The sequence below is a fragment of the Lingula anatina genome, chromosome 8 (assembly GCF_051362555.1).
Source record: "Lingula anatina isolate TDL-2025a chromosome 8, LinAna3.0, whole genome shotgun sequence".
NCBI lineage: Eukaryota > Metazoa > Brachiopoda > Lingulata > Lingulida > Lingulidae > Lingula > Lingula anatina.
The window spans coordinates 18494640-18512295 of record NC_141774.1 but is presented as its reverse complement, the minus strand read 5'-3'; the positions used below and the strand labels follow the sequence as shown (position 1 = coordinate 18512295).

Sequence of the window (17656 nt, the reverse complement as noted above, 5' to 3'; positions counted from 1 at the left end):
AATAAATGTAAAATCAGAAGGACAATTATGATTACATGTAAATATCTAGCGCAAAATCATTCCGTGGCCGGACAGAGGGTAATGTCAGGCCTTGGCTTCTAGCTGTTATAAAATAGGTGCTTCATCCATTCTTTAACTGCCACAATAGCCAGAAATTTATGTCCATAAACAATAGTTTTTCACAAAATATGTCTAAATGGTACATAGAAGTCCCCTTTCTACCAGTGGAACACACTAGGCTGTTATTATAACCAGTGTGTGTAATGAGCCGTTAATTCGTCATCGAAGTTCTTGTTCAAGACTACGCACTGGCATCTACTAGCACTAGTACTCCCTGTGGCTTCCTTAGTAACGTTCCCACAAACCACGGTTTTCTGTCTGTGCGTACATACCCTGAAAATGATTAGACGATGACCATTTTTCAGCCTCCCTTAGATCACCCCTGCGGTTGTCTAGTCAAAGAAGCCGCCACGGGAACGTTCCCGTAATTCATCAAGGGAAATTACTACTAAGCGAGACTTTTCACGGTATCTAACCGCAAAATACGCGAACGGTACACTACCGTTAATATTCACGGTTAATTACTGGGGTAATTACGGTAATGTTTTACAGTGAAAATCACGTTAAGTGCAACGAGGGTGGCCGGGGGGTGGGGGGTTATCTTTTTTAGTAGGCCTACATGTGTTTAAAAAGACTTTTTAATTAGATCATAAAAATGATGCACCAGATGTGGGTTTAGCCTGTTAATACTTGGAAATTACAAGATGAGATAATTTACTGTCATGTTCATGCGAAGTAGTTGGTTTAAAATATTCGTGATCTGCCCATAAAATGACCAATATCCACATGTAAAAGGCAGGTTAAGAGTATCATATAAAGGTATGATAAAATGATAATGACATGGGTAGAAATTTAAGTGCATAAAAATCTGAGAGACTAAATTGCTCTACAGAGAGTGCAAAGCAGAGAATAAACTAAAAGTTTAAATCTGCGCGAAGCCATGTGAAGCCAGGTTTCTGTCTGTGCAATTCTTAATCTAACATTTAATCACATATCCCAACATTTAAAGACAGCGTGGATTTCAATTAACAGATATGAATCACTGCCACTTGTTACTTATACAACCAAAATTAAGTCGACATGCCAAGCCATGGACCAAATTAACCTTTCGTTCAGCCAAAAAAAAAAAATGCATGTAGCTTCTTCAAATTTTTGGTCGAATATTGTCCTATTTTTTGACCCTTTAGTTCATAAACGTCCGCTAAATGACATAGTACCACGAGTGTATTCCATAATCATCACTCTTATTCCCTTGTGGGGATGTACATGTACGTAGGTATTGCTGCCCGCGCATACTTCTTCAAATGAGGCTGCTGAAGCATAGATAGAAACAACCAGAAAAAAACCCGTGTATATATCAATTTCCGTGAAATACGAAACTATTTTCTTTTGTACTATTTCTCTAAGTTATACAGTTTGAAGCTATATATGTTGGCGTAAGGTCGGGTTAGGCGGCAAATTTGACTTTTAATGCATTTTAAGTGATATCTTTGCCACTGTGTCACGCCTTATCTAAGTATAGGGTAAATATTTAAAGTTTATAATTTAATTCCTCCGACAATTGTACTACAAAATCAGTCAACGAAATAAAATGACAAACGCAATATGGGTGATTGGTATCGGGCCTGCCAAGACCACTTTTATATTTGCCAAACCTCATAAAGATGTATACATTTTATTTTAACTTAATGACCATGAATGCAAATTTGCGGCTGTAATTGACGTCATGAAAGGTAATTTACTTTTAGATCGTTAAATCAATCAATTAAACCGATCCTTGTTACATAAATAAATTCCATTCCTGTAAAGGTTATTGATTCCTAACAAAATTATACTTGCACTTTTTAATTTCTTTTAAATAGTAATCCCTCACCGCTGCCACCATCGCCATCAACATCAAAAGTCTAACGTTACCGATATCGATGTTTCCTCGGTTCTGCCTCGGGGTTGTGTTCGGTGTCTTGCCAGAAAATGGCGTCACGGAGCCGTGGTGCGTGGCGTTCTTTTTGCAGGCAGAAAACGATCCTAAACGTATACCGATAGGCCCTCCAGATATCTCAAATTGCACTTTTTGCAGAGCATTTTCCATCCGTGCTTGCAAATGATTAATCATGTTACGACCTTCCTCGTAGTGGGCTTGTCTCCCGCTAAGACTGACTAATGTTTCAACGACAAAGGTGATGGGGGTGTCATCAGCGCCGTGTTTCTGACTACAGGAACGAATATCTGCCTGCACAGCTTTCAGTGCAGCTCTTAACTGACCATTATAATTGATTTCCATACAGCCACCTCCTGATGTTGGAAGCCAGCCACATGGTTCAAAATATAAAGGAACGATGGACTTGAATACCGTGAAATTGGGCATAAGGGCGCGGCAGCCCTGGTCATCAGGAACAAAGCCAGGAGGCACATTATCTGTATCAAGATTCAACCTTTATCTTATGAGGCATTAAAACACTATAATTTTCTCTATAACAAAAGAAAAATAAACTTGGCTCGGAACATATAATGCATCTGCTTTCTCTGCTTGCTTTGAATCATACTTTTCCCACTTCAAGGTATATTTTAAAATGCATGCACATGTGGAGTTTTTATACTCATTAACTGTGCACTCATTTAGTGTAACATTATCACCGATAATAGTTACGGGCGAATTTCTTCAAAACTCAGAAATTATTTTCTCAATTTTCCCTACATTTTATTGCAAATAATGTTTATAACACCGTTTGTCAACACACTGAACAGTATTTCTACCTGTATATGTTGACTTATCGTTATTTTCAATTATGTCTAAGATAACAGTATCATCAGCACATTACACAGCACATAGCACTTTTACAATTTAATTGCAACCTGTAATGGAGAGAACCGCAGATCTTGGGAGGGGGGGGGGGGGGGGGGAGGCCGCCAGTATTTATGATAATATTGGCAGGCAATTCATGCGCAATTTTATATATTGACTTATGTCTGAAAGAAAATCTAATATCCAGAACCCATATGTTGCTGGTGCATTATATTGACAGAGTTGATCTATTATGATGGCTGCATTGACAAGTTTAACAACTTTTTATGCAAGGTTTTAAAATGTAGATTAATTCAACGAATGTGATAAAGCAATTACCCATCTGAAGGCTAGTATAATTAGAGTGTAAAATGTGCATGCTTTTGTTCTATAAGGTTCTCACTCAGTCTGGTCGTTTGATAGTACCTTTTTGTTATATTCAGTCAAAATTGCATTTTTGTGAACGCAGTTTTGGACTATGTGTTAAACAAACATGATTACACCCATCTGCTGTAATACGTCAGTTGCGCTGGTACCAACTCGGACTATGACGTCTGTAGCGGATCATATCTACAAGCAAAAATGGCTTCTGGCATGTGCCATTTTTTGATAAGGGCGTACAAAATGAAATAAAATTCAATACAAATTATTTAAATATCAACGATTTTCCCACATTCACCTAGGCATACTCTTTTCAAAACTTATGAAAAGATCTATAGCAATTTTTCTTTTTTTTTGGGGGGGGGGGGGGCGATACCTTCGAAGCTGCCCCCCCCCCCCCCAACCTCTTGACCCGCTACTGGGCATAGTACATGTGACGATACAACATATTCCACCTTCTGAGAAGATGTATAACAGACTTCTGAATATCAGATTTTATTTTTTTAAACATTTAATGTCACTCTTTATCATAGTAGCTTTTTGTGTTAACCAGTGTCGAATTATCTTCTCTGATTCTTTTTTGTGCTGTGTTCACATTTGGTTGCGGATAAGACAAAATGAAATCTTTGAAATAGTTTAATGGCTGAAAGTTAAGCTTAATCCTTTTACTTTCCAATACAACTTTGTGTTTCTCAGAGGGCGTAGAAACTCCGTTGCCCGACAGAGCATCCTGGTTGCCGTCAAAATTACCCGAACATTTACTTATACTAAGAGCGATGACACACGCCAAAATCAGAAGAGATCCCACAACTGACGTCCATTTTGGGATGACATGAAGAATGGTCACTTGCCATGTGAACACGAAGATTGGTTCAGAAGTACGCACTATACTCACGATGGCGACGTTCTCAATCTGCAGCGCCATCTGGGAGCTAATCCGCGCGGTAAATGCCATGACGCCATTCAACACGACTGCACACCACTCCAACCACGTGACTGGAAATGAAACGCCCCCTGTGGATAATACAACTATCCATGAAATAATGCCACTAAAGAGACCTATTGATGCTATGACAATTAGACTATGCACATGGTTCAGTTTTCTACCGAAAAGCATGTTAATTGATGTCGTCACGGCGGACGCTATTGCCAGAGTGACACCTATCGGGTTAAGTGCGGCGGAGTCTCCCCAAAGAAAGATGGGTCTAGATATTAGGACTATACCTACAGAAGAAAAGAAATGTTAAAATATCAATTCAAAATTTTAATGTGAAAAATATATACTTAAGAAGAAAATAATAATAATGAAATTTTGACAAATTCGTAACTGTCCCATATATTGGAAACATTTTTCAAAATTAGAGCCGATCTTTTAATCGAATTGTCTTAAAAAGAAATGCAGACTTAGCAACAAGTATGATCATAATTGCATAACTGATTTTTATCTCGAGCTCGTTTTTAAGGAGGGCATTGAAATATGAAACAACAAAAGCAATCGTATACAAATGGGACAAGTAAAAATAATGTTGATGTCACACAAAATGTGTGGGTTACATTTTTATGTGGAATGACCTTGTTCGAAACTTTGACATCTTTTGGGCAAAAATTGGTCAAGGAGAATTATTGTGTCAAAATAATTGAATTTGCTCTCTCTCTCTCTCTCTCTCTCTCTCATACCTACCTGTTAACATGACCAATATAGAGGAAACCTCCACAACGCCACACGGTTCCTTCAGTAGAACACGGGCCAGAATGACCGAATATATAGGGTTGGTATTATCGATAACAGAGACATCCCCTATGGGAAGGTATTTAAAAGCTTGGAACTCACACCACGCCGTAAAATACGCCATGCTGCCTCGAATAACAACGAAGACGCAGTCTTTTATTGATTTTAAGCCTGTCTTGGGAATAATTTCCTTATCATTCAAGGAATTCTGTTTTTGAGATTCAGTGTCTGAGTGCAATTTTTTTCTATCATTGTTTTCCACCTTAGATCCATTCAGCTTTTTTGTAACCTCTTTCATAGACTCTTCATTCTCAAAATGCGCAATGGTCGTTTCATATTTTCTCTCGGCTATGTCATTCGTAACACCCACTTGAGATATTTCTCTTTGTAATCTTCTTTCTCCTTTCATTATAGCTCCATAATGATTCTGCTTATCATTCTGCCGTTTTTTCTTGGATTTCACTTCCTGAGAATTCTTCATATCGGCTTTTTCTCCCTCACACATGAAAGTCAAAATATCGGAGTTACTCCCTTCGGAGCCACTTCTCAGGGAATTCCTAGTCTCCTGATGATTTTCTTCGAAGTAAAACAACTTTGAAGCATTACTGTCGACCACGGCATCCTTTCCCGTACTATCGCTCCCATTCCATTGCTCTGGATATTCGCGCTCAAAATCTTGTTGACTAGCAATGCAAAGCCAGGCGGGGACAGCGAAAACGAAAATGACGACGTGCTGGAAGGCCAAAAACACGAGGACAGAGATTTCTTGAAAACTGCCGACGAGAAGTGCCGACACTGACAGTGTGATAGCCGACAGCACTGACAGAAAGAGTCCCGCTGCGCCATTGTGAAGATGACAAGCTGTCTTTTCCATGCTCGCGAATACGCTTTGCTGTCCAAACGATAAGATGTACCGTAACCGGTTGATAAGTGGTCACCAATTTCCCGCCTCTTGTACCACCTGGGCGGGGAATCTAAATTACCTGCTCCCGTTCAAATACGTGTCATTTTCGCAGCCGTTTCTAAGTCATCCATTAGTTTTTCTTTCACTGTACAGGTACAGTATTTGTGCTTATACAGTAATCAGGGGCTGATCCACAGTATAATATGTTTGTTATTATACTCTGCTTCATATACTCATGGTATCTAAATTAAAAGTAAGCAGTATTAATTTATAAGCGATGCATCCATTAGTTTGTTTAAGAGGGAGAGGGGGGGGGGTGAGAGCAGTGGCGGATCTAGAGAGGGCGTCAGGGGGGTCCTGACCCTCCCCCCTCCTTCGGTTCCTGAAAAAAACACACTAATATTCCCCTTTTGAAATAAGACATTTGACAAGCTGAATCATGGTTCTAAACCATACCAAATAGCACCGTTTGCCCTCTAAAAACAATAATTTTCCTGTCCTTGGGCAGAGGTCGAACCCCACGGCAAGGAGGGCGAGGGTCGGTATCGTAACCAAGGCCTGCCATTGCTAAAAAAAAAAAAACGGTGTAACGACACTGGGGGCCCATGTAACAGAAAGTCCGGCCTCCATATTGTTATAATGGTTAGGGTTAGCCAGATCTACGGTAAGTGGGTTAAAATCTAGGGCGATGTTTACCTGTACAAATGAATAGGAAGCGGCCTTTCTATCATGGGGAGCCCTCTGCCACGTTACATCGGCCATTCATTTAGAGCTAAATTATTTAATTAGAAATGGTTGAAAACACCACTCTACTGCATGTAGTTATTGCATGCATGGGTCTAGTAATGAAATGGAGAACGTTGATTAAATTTCTATGAAAGTTTTAACATATGATACTAATGGGCTGGAGAAAAATACTTTGTGAAAAAGGAAGATCGCGTTATGAACCAGAATTAACAGGACATGCGTTTTAAGTACATTACCCGATTAAAGAAAAACCACAGCAAGTAATACTTTAATTCAAGGTATTGAGTACGTATACGTAACAACACAAACCTTTGATTTGACATTTAGAATACAATACCAAAGTTAAGTAGAGTTGGAATTGTTGTTAACTCTCGTACTGTAACTCAATTACGTTTTGAAACGGAGGTCACTATATTTCAGTCTCATTCTAGATAGCCTACAATTTGAGCTGCGAGGAGTGCGGGGTATTCCCACCCTGCACCAGGGCCGCATGGGTGTTTTCTTTGAGGCGACAGTACTGAGAATAGCCGCCAATTAAACCATACAGGTGTCTGTGAAACATAAATCTGTGGACCTGGTAGAGGGCAGGGTGCCCCCCCTCCTCCCCGTGTCCTACCCCTTAGGAGGGACCGTGGCGATTCATTCATGAGTGGATTGAACAAGCAAGGTGACTTGAAATATTAACTACCGCAGCCACATCAGGCCCGTAGCCAGCAATTTCAAAAGGGGTGTTCTTTTTCTGAAAGGTGGACCTTTTCCAATAAAAAAACGGCATGTACCTAGGTCAAATTTTATCCAAAGTGGACCGTTTCTTAGCAAAAGGGGAGGTTCTTTCGAACCCCTCGAATCCCCCCCCCCCCCCCCCCCCCCTCGGCTACGGGCCTGCACTTTCCAATTATTTAGTCTGCTGGTGAAACTTAATTGCTAGCAACTATAGGGAACACTGCCCTTTAAAGTGAATACCTACCATCTCGTGCAATTTACTCACATCGAACACGGGGGAAATGGCCTTCGTATTCCAGACGAAATCCACTCACTTTCAAGCCACGCAAGTATGCAACAAAGAATAAAGCAAAAGGCAAAAACGAACTCCTAGCCGAGAGGGGCAACGCTTTTGGTCAGTTATATCTGTCGTCTGCCCTTTTTATCGCCAAGAAGTTCATCACATGCACGGCGTTTGCGTGACTGTTCCTTTTACCATTTAACCTTAAAGGCACGCCCCGTGTACCAATATTATACAGAACAGTACTGCTATACGTGTACATATATTTGCCTTAAATGTAAAATGGGCCTGTAAAATATGTATATTTATTATAAAATTATTCAAATTGTGTGGGTTTGTGAGGGGTGCTGACGTCATTTCTACGAAAAAAAATTTGCAGTCCAGAAATAAATATAAAATCAGAAGGATAATATTATGATTATATGTACATATCTAACGCAAAATCATTCCGTGGCCCGACAGAGGGTAATGTCAGGCCTTGGTTTCTAGCAATTATCCAATATGTGCTTCATCCATTCATTAACTGCCAAAACAGCCAGAAGATTACGTCCATAAGTAGTTGTTTCTTTTTACAAAATAGGCTATGTCTAAATGGTACACAGAATTCCCCTTTCTACCAGAAGAGAACACACTAGGCCCTCCTTTTAACCAGATGTAAAGAGCGTTTAGGTTAAAATATGGATATGTATCATTCATAGATAATACGTGTATAATTGCAGAATAATGCATGTGATACCGGTACATTAAATGCATACTAAGCAACACTTTAAAACATTCACCGTAGCGTACTGGCAGCTTTAATGGCAGTAAAAAAATGGTAGCAAAAAAAAAAAAGTTTTTGTAGTCACAGTATTTTACGTGTTTTTTTTTTCAAGGTAGCATACTGGCAGCTGGGATGCTAGTAATTTACCGTGAAAAATGGCAGCAAAATAGTTACTGTTGTTTTTGTAGTCAAGATATTTTACCTGTGACAGCATAGTGTGTCTTGATCTATGCCATCTCTTATTTTATTACACATGCCGTACAAACAAACGGCAGCTCACCTGTAAATTACTTGGCCAGTTAACATGCTCATTATGCATCGTCCTAATAAGGGGTACTGGAAGAGATCAGCATTGGTCAGAATTGTGCCGGAAGTGTGACGTCAAGTGGTGTAGGACGCGAAGTTGAGTGGTCATTTTTAGCTGTAGGTGAACGGGAAAGAAGACGTGGACTCGGAGACAAAAGCAGTTTTTCAAACAACATGGTAAGATAACATTTCTTCTTTACGCATTCTGAGCAGAGAATACTTCTAGAAATAATAGGCACCTGATATGAAAACGTGTCACGAAACTTGAAGGTGCAAAATCGTGCTTAATTTGCAGACAACTTGTTTTAAAATACATGCTGCATCGACCGCCAGCGCGACAAAGAGCGTAAAGGGAAAGGAATTCCCAGGAGGCTATAAATCGTTGTCATGTGGAATTTTGGCATTTATATAATCTGATATGTCCATATCTAAGTATTTTTGGGTGTTTTATAGTATGGGCTGCAATTATAATTATGTTTTAGAGTTCTTGAGGGACCTTGTGAAAACCAGGAAGTAGTTCGCAACTAACAACTGAATCGTACCGATCTACAACTGCTGTGCTAAGATGTATCTTTTTTATATTTTGACGAATTTTTTAGAACTTTATATGCCCATCTGACATAAAACTCCACACATGTGATCACACTTATACACCTTTAACACTGGGGTAGGCACTAATCAGTGAAAAATGCCAAGACAAAGGTGACATTTTGACAGCCTCTTATATAACAATAATTGATATACTTGCCAAGACAAATACTTGATATATATGCCAGGGGGTGGAAACACGCTATTTATATGATTATGACGAGCCTAACTGTCAGTACCGGCCAACAGAATATATTATATTTCTATGAATTGTGCACAAAGTTTATATTGTGAAATATAGATCTCATACAAAGAGTTATAATCCTTTTAATCTTGGTAATCTCAACATTTAAAGACAGCGTGGATTTCAAGTAACGCATATAAATCACTTCTATTAGTTTCTCATACGACCGAAATTAAGTCGACATGCCAAGTCATAAACTAAATTAACTTCTGACTCAGCCAGAATGTATGTTTAAAAAACTGCACCTTCTTCAAATTTTTGGTCGAAAATTGTCCTATTTATCTGACCCTCCAATTCATAAAGGTCCGCTAATTGACGTCGTACCGTGAGTGCATTGCACAATTATCACTCTAAGAGCGCATTCTCAACGAATTAAGCCAGGCTTTACAAAGCCGGTGACCTAAAAATGGCGGACGTACATGAAAGAAAAACCGCCTAATCTTTTAATAGTCTCTCCGCCTCTCACACGCCTCCCCACACGTCGTCCCGGCGGGGTACAGTAATTAAATCTCGGCTCCGAACATTAATATTTCCGTGAATATCTCTGGTGATATTATCTCCGTAGATAGTCGATTCATTGCTGCTCTACGGGCCAAATTATTCCTTTTTCGTCTCTGTTTTCAAAGATAATAGAACAGAAGAGCTTTTTTCCTTCGATCGCCTTCAGCCGCCATGCTTTCTTTACCACGAGTTTAACTGATGAGCATGCGCACTTAATATTTCTCAGGTAGCTTCCGCATGGCGAACGGAGACGCGATTTAATTACTGTACCCCGCAGGGACGACGTGTGGGGAGGCGGAGAGACTATTATGAGATTAGGCGGTTTTTCTTTCATGTACGTCCGCCATTTTTAGGTCACCGGCTTTGTAAAGCCTGGCTTACTTCGTTGAGAATGCGCTCTTATTCCCTTGTATGGATGTATGTACGTATAGCTGCGCGTGCATACTTCTTCAAATGAGGCTGCTGAAGCATAGATAGAAAGAAAGCAGAAAAAAATTAGTGCATATATCAATTTCCGTGAAATATGAAACAATTTTCTTTGGTACTATTTCTCTAAGACTCCATTCCCACAGATTTTAGATCAATCTATCCCTGTGGGGAGTCTCACTAGATTACTGTCAGCTTAGCCGGCTTAAGCGTCTTTCCCGCCTACTAAAGGCTATAAGGGGGTAATTAACTACCGTGCGCGCTCGGCTGACATCAATTTAGCGTGAACCCCCAGGGAGTTAGGTCGATCTATCTAGATCGATCTAAATCTATGGGAATGCACCCTAAGTTATACAATTTGAAGTTATATGTTGCCGTTAGGTCGGGTTTAGGGGAAAAACTTTGATTTTAAATGCATTTCAAGTTATTTTTATCACTGTGTCACGCCTTATCTAAGTAAAGGGTAAATATTTGAAGTTTATAATTTATCTCTCCCGCCAATTGCACAAAAAATCAGTTAACGAAATAAAATGACAAACACAATATGATTGATTGGTATAAGGCCAGTCACGGCCACTTTTATTTTCGCCAAACCTTCCAAAAAGATGTATAATTTTTTTTTAACTAAATGACCATGAATGCAAATTTTCGGCTGTTATTGACGTCATGAAAATTAATTCACTTTTATATCGTGAAATCAATCAATTAAGCCGATTCTTGTTACATTAATAAATTCCATTCTTGTAAAGGTAATTGATTCCTAACAAAATTATATTGCACTTTAAAACTTTCAATATTTAAGTTCATTGATTTTTTTCAATTCATAAAAATCAAATTCTGCTAATTTGCTCTTACTTAAAAGGAAACCGTATTATTATTATTTTTTTTTTTTTGCAATATGACAAATTTACAACATTTAGCACATTATTGATTTACAACATTAAAAAAGTTCGAATTCTAGATCAAACGTAAAATTGCATGCCAGATTGTGTAAATTATTAATTTTGAAAACAGCAAACCACAAAACCGTAAATATATGCATGCACTTACATCAAAATATTTTCCAGCTATAATTTAGTTAAAATCATGTACTTTAGATAACTTAATGTGCCTTATACCAACTATCAAATGATTGATTACTCATAAACCAACGCTCAATGTACTATGAATGATATACAAATACAATCCATACAAACTGGTCAGTTTCTGAAAATATTGAAAACATTCATTTTTGCATGTACATAAAAGTAATGCCTTATTTTTTTACAAATCATCAGCCTTGTTACAAAACAACATCTGATCTTTATTTATCAAATAGATAATAAAGTTATTTGATAAAATAAGTCTTGCTCCGGCTAATTATTTCTTCGCAAAGATCATGTTCTAAATGTATCTTACCACTGCCCCGACTTTACAAAAAAAAAAAAAAAAAAAAAAAAAAAAAAAACCACCGTTACATACTCACATACGCACATTTTACCCTATCAGAAACAGTGTTACAGCACTCTCATGGAAATCCTATTCAACTAAGCAAAGCCAGAGAATCGACATAAGAATTTTTTGTGAAACTAGGACAAGACACACATGTTATGACCTGTTACAACCTATAAACAGGGCAAAATGGAAATCGAAATCCACCGTTCACTATTGGAAAATTAAAAAACTAACATATTTTACTTAGATTTGCAAATCCTTCTGAAGTAAAAAAAAATCAAAATTATATGCAGTAAAGCCTAGTACAATACATAAAATGAAAACATGAAACTTTCATGAATATGTGTCACAAGATAAATTCTACTTTTAAACACTGTTTTGTCATGGAAGTTAAGAACCAATACGGTATAGTAGACAATATTTCAAATGCGTGTTTCTTTTATTAAGGCCAATTATCGTACTCTGATACTTTCTAGTTGGCCGATTATATTTCAAATTATTCCACTTGATAACCCAAACTCAAAATCACTTAGACAGTGCAAGCCTCCACCACGACAACCCAATTATCAATTAATTAGATAACGAATCACAAACAAAATCGAATCGATTCTAAGGTAGCCAATTTCTGATCCATCTTGAAAAGTTTATAAAAATGCGTCCATAACTTCTGAGTAAGATTTGTAATCAACAAAATAACAAAAGCAAAAAGAAAATCTCGTTGGATGAAGTTATGACGTCCAAACAACTATTTGAGATGAATTTTGAAGAAAAGTAAAATCTTAATTATTTAACTTTACTATAATTAAAAACGCAAAATTATTTCACAAAAAATAAAAACGTCAAATTCCCATGTATAAATTGATTTAGCCAAAGTAGTAACCGATCCTGTATCTGTAATGCTCTTACCCATAGCTACATGTAAAAATCCCACACCGCTGCCACCATCACCATCAACATCAAAAGTCTAACGTTACCGACATGGATATATCCTCGGTTCTGCTTCGGGGTTGTGATCGGTGTCGTGCTAGCAAATAGCGGTACGGAGCCGTGGTTCGTGGTGTTCTTTGTGCAGGCAGAGAACGATCCTAAACGTATACCGATAGGCCCTCCAGATATCTCAAATTGCACTTTTTGCAGAGCATTTTCCATCCGTGCTTTCACTTGGTTCAATATGTTACGACTTTCCTGGTAGTGGGCTAGTCGCACGCGAAGAGTGACCATTGTTTCAACGACAAAGGTGATGGACGTGTCATCCGCGCCGTGTTTCTCACTGCATGAACGAATATCTGCCTGCACAGCTTTCAGTACGTCTCTTAATTGACCATTACGCCTGATATCCATACAGTCATTCCTTGGTGTTGAAGCCCAGCCACAAGGTTCAAAATGTAAAGGAACGATGGATTTTACTACCGTAAAATTGTACATAAGGGCGCGGCAGCCCTGGGCATCAGGAACAAAACCAGGGGGGCACATTATCTGCTGATCTAAAGACTGAAAAAAAAAAAAAAAAAAAAAAAAACAGGCACGTCTGCAGGTGTAAATACATAGTTTTTCCAATAATGGGCTGCAGTTAACATAAAAAATAAAATAATAATAATAATTACAATAGAATATTAATATAACCATACAGGGGAAAAAATTAGAAAAGTGAAGATGTCAAGTACATTTATCTCTTATCATTATGATTACTGTAGCTCGTTTTCTCACCCTAATCATCTCGTCATCACTCTGTTTCCTGTCTTGGTCTCCAAGGTACAATAGGGCACGAAAAGAAAATTCTCCGAATCCTTTTTCTGGCGATGTGTCATTTTCAACTGAAAAAACATTTTTATATAATGAATAAATTAGAGAACATGCAAGCTTGCCAAACATTCAGCAACACACGGCCCCCTTATCAGGTCCCTGTAGTATAAACTATTCAACACGTCTTTCAACTCGGGTTTCGTGAGCAAGATGTCACAACTCTAAGATCCATCTTGAATCCTAGCTCAACTTCAGAGAAATAGCAAAAGATTGGCGCACCCGGACTAATAAAACCCGCTGGAAGAGATATTGTTATCATAAACTGAAATGACGAGGTAGGCGAGTAAACTATACTAATAATAAACACCATTAAAGCACGGTTCTGACATTTTTCCATATGAATTTTCTACTAACAAAACGCACCACTCACCTCCGCAGACGGTAAAATCACCTCCATAACAAACTACGCAGTGGTAGTTCTTGTAACTTTCATCAAAACCGCTTAGAACAACAGGGTTGTTGTACGCCATGCAGGCATCTCGTAAAGCTGAATGCAAGGGGAGTGGACGAGGCATACGGCGCACGCTTCCATTGATAAAATTGAACTTGCAAGGACCAAAGGCATCGTCCTCAGCTTCCCGGAAGCATGTCCTTAAATTCCATTCCGGTTTAGGCACGAAAATGCCATGACTTCCGAAGTATTTCAGCTTTCTTAAAACACAAACCGAGGAGCTGCAGTTAACAAAATCATTGATCTCTGTTGTCTTGTCATACACGACAAGTCCCCACGCTTCCCCGCCATCCTTGATACCATTACACGCTGCACAGTACTTGTTTCTGAAGGTGATCATTGTATCTGGGTCGGTGACTGGCTGGTATAAGAGTGCATTTTCTGTGATGCCAGTATTTGGGGTATCGGTGCACTTGATACGGCTTTCCTTCTCCATCCAAGATGCTGGGCATTGGTCCACCATCCAAAAGCTCAGTCCCATAATGTCCATTTCGCCTGACCCGCGTTGTGATTTTTGTCGATGAAATGTTGGAGGTTTCCGACAAGAGCTTTTCTGAGCCAGAGGAATAGATGCAGGGTCGAGTTGGTTTAATTCTCTTATTAAAGAGGATGTATTGTTTGGAGCTGCAGTAGAAGTGGTGCTGTTACCATGAGTTTCTCTGAAGCTTGTTCCATGCGCACTTGTTAATCTGACAGATGCAGCGCACTCTGTCGCGTTTTCTGTCACCCCATAACAGCAGTCACCATACAGGACGCACAGCGGGTCACAGTTGCAGTGGACCTTAATGCTGAGTTGACGATATCCCAATTTTGCACAGAGCCATCTGTACGGCGTGAGAGTCACATCTGAGGAAAAAGACGTTTCACTGCTGTTGGTAGAAATGCCCCGCAATGTTTTCTCTTGACTGGGTGACTCCTGCAAAGAGGCCGCAAGCCTTCCACCCTCAGTAGCGGGCGACTCCTGTGTGACACCCACGTGCTTTCCACCCTCAGTAGTGGGAGACCCTTGTGTGGGACCTACATACATTCCACCCTCAGTAGTGGGCGACTCTTGTGTGGTACCTACATGAATTCCACCCTCAGTAGTGGGAGACCCTTGTGTGACGTCCACGTGCATTCCACCCTCAGTAGTGGGTGACCCTTGTGTGACGTCCACGTGCATTCCACCCTCAGTAGTGGGTGACTCTTGTGTGACGTTCACGTGCTTTCCACCCTCAGTAGTGGGAGACCCTTGTGTGGGACCTACATACATTCCACCCTCAGTAGTGGGTGACTCTTGTGTGACGTTCACTTGCTTTCCACCCTCAGTAGTGGGAGACCCTTGTGTGGTACCTACATGAATTCCACCCTCAGTAGTGGGAGACCCTTGTGTGACGTCCACGTGCATTCCACCCTCAGTAGTGGGTGACCCTTGTGTGACGTCCACGTGCATTCCACCCTCAGTAGTGGGTGACCCTTGTGTGACGTCCACGTGCATTCCACCCTCAGTAGTGGGCGACTCTGGTGTGGTACCTGCGTGCATTCCACCCTCAGTAGTGGGAGACCCTTGTGTGACGTCCACGTGCATTCCACCCTCAGTAGTGGGTGACCCTTGTGTGACGTCCACGTGCATTCCACCCTCAGTAGTGGGCGACTCTGGTGTGGTACCTACATGCATTCCACCCTCAGTAGTGGGAGACCCTTGTGTGACGTCCACGTGCATTCCACCCTCAGTAGTGGGTGACCCTTGTGTGACGTCCACGTGCATTCCACCCTCAGTAGTGGGCGACTCTGGTGTGGTACCTACATGCATTCCACCCTCAGTAGTGGGAGACCCTTGTGTGACGTCCACGTGCATTCCACCCTCAGTAGTGGGTGACCCTTGTGTGACGTCCACGTGCATTCCACCCTCAGTAGTGGGCGACTCTGGTGTGGTACCTACATGCATTCCACCCTCAGTAGTGGGAGACCCTTGTGTGACGTCCACGTGCATTCCACCCTCAGTAGTGGGTGACCCTTGTGCGACGTCCACGTGCATTCCACCCTCAGTAGTGGGCGACTCTGGTGTGGTACCTACATGCATTCCACCCTCAGTAGTGGGCGACTCTTGTGTTACGTCCACGTGCACATCACCCTCAGTAGTGGGAGACTCTTGTGTTTCGTCCACGTGCATTTCACCCTCAGTAGTGGGAGACTCTCGTCTGACATCCACGTGCATTCTACCCTCAGTAGTGGGAGACTCTTGTGTGACGTCCACGTGCATTCCACCCTCAGTAGTGGGTGACCCTTGTGTGACGTCCACGTGCATTCCACCCTCAGTAGTGGGCGACTCTGGTGTGGTACCTGCGTGCATTCCACCCTCAGTAGTGGGAGACCCTTGTGTGACGTCCACGTGCATTCCACCCTCAGTAGTGGGTGACCCTTGTGTGACGTCCACGTGCATTCCACCCTCAGTAGTGGGCGACTCTGGTGTGGTACCTACATGCATTCCACCCTCAGTAGTGGGAGACCCTTGTGTGACGTCCACGTGCATTCCACCCTCAGTAGTGGGTGACCCTTGTGTGACGTCCACGTGCATTCCACCCTCAGTAGTGGGCGACTCTGGTGTGGTACCTACATGCATTCCACCCTCAGTAGTGGGAGACCCTTGTGTGACGTCCACGTGCATTCCACCCTCAGTAGTGGGTGACCCTTGTGTGACGTCCACGTGCATTCCACCCTCAGTAGTGGGCGACTCTGGTGTGGTACCTACATGCATTCCACCCTCAGTAGTGGGAGACCCTTGTGTGACGTCCACGTGCATTCCACCCTCAGTAGTGGGTGACCCTTGTGCGACGTCCACGTGCATTCCACCCTCAGTAGTGGGCGACTCTGGTGTGGTACCTACATGCATTCCACCCTCAGTAGTGGGCGACTCTTGTGTTACGTCCACGTGCACATCACCCTCAGTAGTGGGAGACTCTTGTGTTTCGTCCACGTGCATTTCACCCTCAGTAGTGGGAGACTCTCGTCTGACATCCACGTGCATTCTACCCTCAGTAGTGGGAGACTCTTGTGTGACGTCCACGTGCATTCCACCCTCAGTAGTGGGTGACTCTTGTGTGACGTCCACGTGCATTCTGACTTCAGTAGTGGGCGACATTTGTGTGACGTCCAGGGGCATATCACCCTCAGTAGTGGGAGACTCTTGTGTTTCGTCCACGTGCATTCCACCCTCAGTAGTGGGCGACTCTGGTGTGGTACCTACATGCATTCCACCCTCAGTAGTGGGAGACCCTTGTGTGACGTCCACGTGCATTCCACCCTCAGTAGTGGGTGACCCTTGTGTGACGTCCACGTGCATTCCACCCTCAGTAGTGGGCGACTCTGGTGTGGTACCTACATGCATTCCACCCTCAGTAGTGGGAGACCCTTGTGTGACGTCCACGTGCATTCCACCCTCAGTAGTGGGTGACCCTTGTGTGACGTCCACGTGCATTCCACCCTCAGTAGTGGGCGACTCTGGTGTGGTACCTACATGCATTCCACCCTCAGTAGTGGGAGACCCTTGTGTGA

General features: G+C 41.5%; 1 protein-coding gene across 1 annotated transcript; it reads right to left on the bottom strand.

The window, feature by feature from the left end:
* Positions 1 to 3641: 3641 nt before the first annotated feature.
* Positions 3642 to 7845, bottom strand: LOC147760507 (uncharacterized). The gene is made up of 3 exons (XM_087018837.1): positions 7571 to 7845; positions 4905 to 6098; positions 3642 to 4447 (listed from the first exon to the last, which is right to left on the bottom strand). Exons 2-3 carry the CDS (start codon positions 5824 to 5826, stop codon positions 3741 to 3743), a joined length of 1629 nt encoding a protein of 542 aa, XP_086874963.1. The 5' UTR covers positions 5827 to 6098; positions 7571 to 7845; the 3' UTR covers positions 3642 to 3740.
* Between the last annotated feature and the right edge of the window lie 9811 nt (positions 7846 to 17656).

Excerpts from the sequence above, each read along its gene's own strand:
- LOC147760507 (XM_087018837.1), bottom strand. The coding sequence starts at position 5,826 with ATGGAAAAGACAGCTTGTCATCTTCACAATGGCGCAGCGGGACTCTTT. Across the intron at positions 4,448-4,904 it reads TATATTGGTCATGTTAACAG|GTATAGTCCTAATATCTAGA; the intron begins GTAGGTATGAGA and ends TTTCTTCTGTAG.